Below are 745 nucleotides of genomic sequence, written 5' to 3' on the forward strand. Positions count from 1 at the left end.
CAGCGGCCGCTGAAGTCCCCTCCCCACACTCGTCCCTGAGCCCCAGCAGCTCTGCCATCTTCTGCGGCTTGGCCACAGGGTCCGGACATGCTCTGACTTGCCAGGCAGGCAAGCACTGGCAGGGACGAGGAGGAGGAGGAGGAGGAAAGATGTCTCTGAAAGAGAAGACAGGTACGATGAAGACCTCCTGCTGATGTGCACAGTTCACGTGCACAGCGAGAGGACAGGAGGGATGCACGCGTGTTACTGAAAGCTGTGTGGGCAAAGGGCACAGAAATGCAGGTGACAGACGCCACGGAGGCTTCTCCTCCCTGGGAAAGCCTCTGGGCTTCCTCAGGCGACATCTCGACAGGGAACGGAGCAATTAATAAACAGCAGAATGAACAGCAGGAGTGACTTGGAGAGATGTAAAGGCAAACACCTCTGCCCTGAGCAGGTGTCCAAGGGCTTTAGTGGGAAGTGTCATACGTGGACGGAGACACCGGGCAGCATGAGCCGAGCCTGGAGCAGAGCTCAGAGGCAAGAGTGAGTGTGGGGTGACAAGGGGCAAAGGGCAGCAGAGCAAACATGGGCAGGGCCAAGGAGGGGGTCAGAGGAGGCACGTGCATGGCACACGAGCACCGGACTGTGCTGGGGATGGGTGCTCTTGCGGATCTGCCTCCACAGGGATGTCCTAACGCAGCAAAGCGGGCGCGAGGCCGTGGCCGGCTGGATGCTGGCCTGTCGGTGGACGCTGCTCCCACAG

The 745-nt window shown here is 60.4% G+C and overlaps 1 protein-coding gene across 1 annotated transcript in view; it reads right to left on the reverse strand.

Moving 5' to 3' along the window:
• PIDD1 (p53-induced death domain protein 1) overlaps nt 1–58 on the reverse strand; it is a 14,477-nt gene extending 14,419 nt beyond the window's left edge. Inside the window, exon 1 of the mRNA XM_010145670.1 lies at nt 1–58. Within this exon, the coding sequence (XP_010143972.1) occupies nt 1–58 (58 nt within the window).
• Nucleotides 59–745: the final 687 nt, after the last annotated feature.

This window comes from Buceros rhinoceros, unplaced genomic scaffold (assembly GCF_000710305.1).
Source record: "Buceros rhinoceros silvestris isolate BGI_N320 unplaced genomic scaffold, ASM71030v1 scaffold5301, whole genome shotgun sequence".
Classification (NCBI taxonomy): Eukaryota; Metazoa; Chordata; class Aves; order Bucerotiformes; family Bucerotidae; genus Buceros; species Buceros rhinoceros.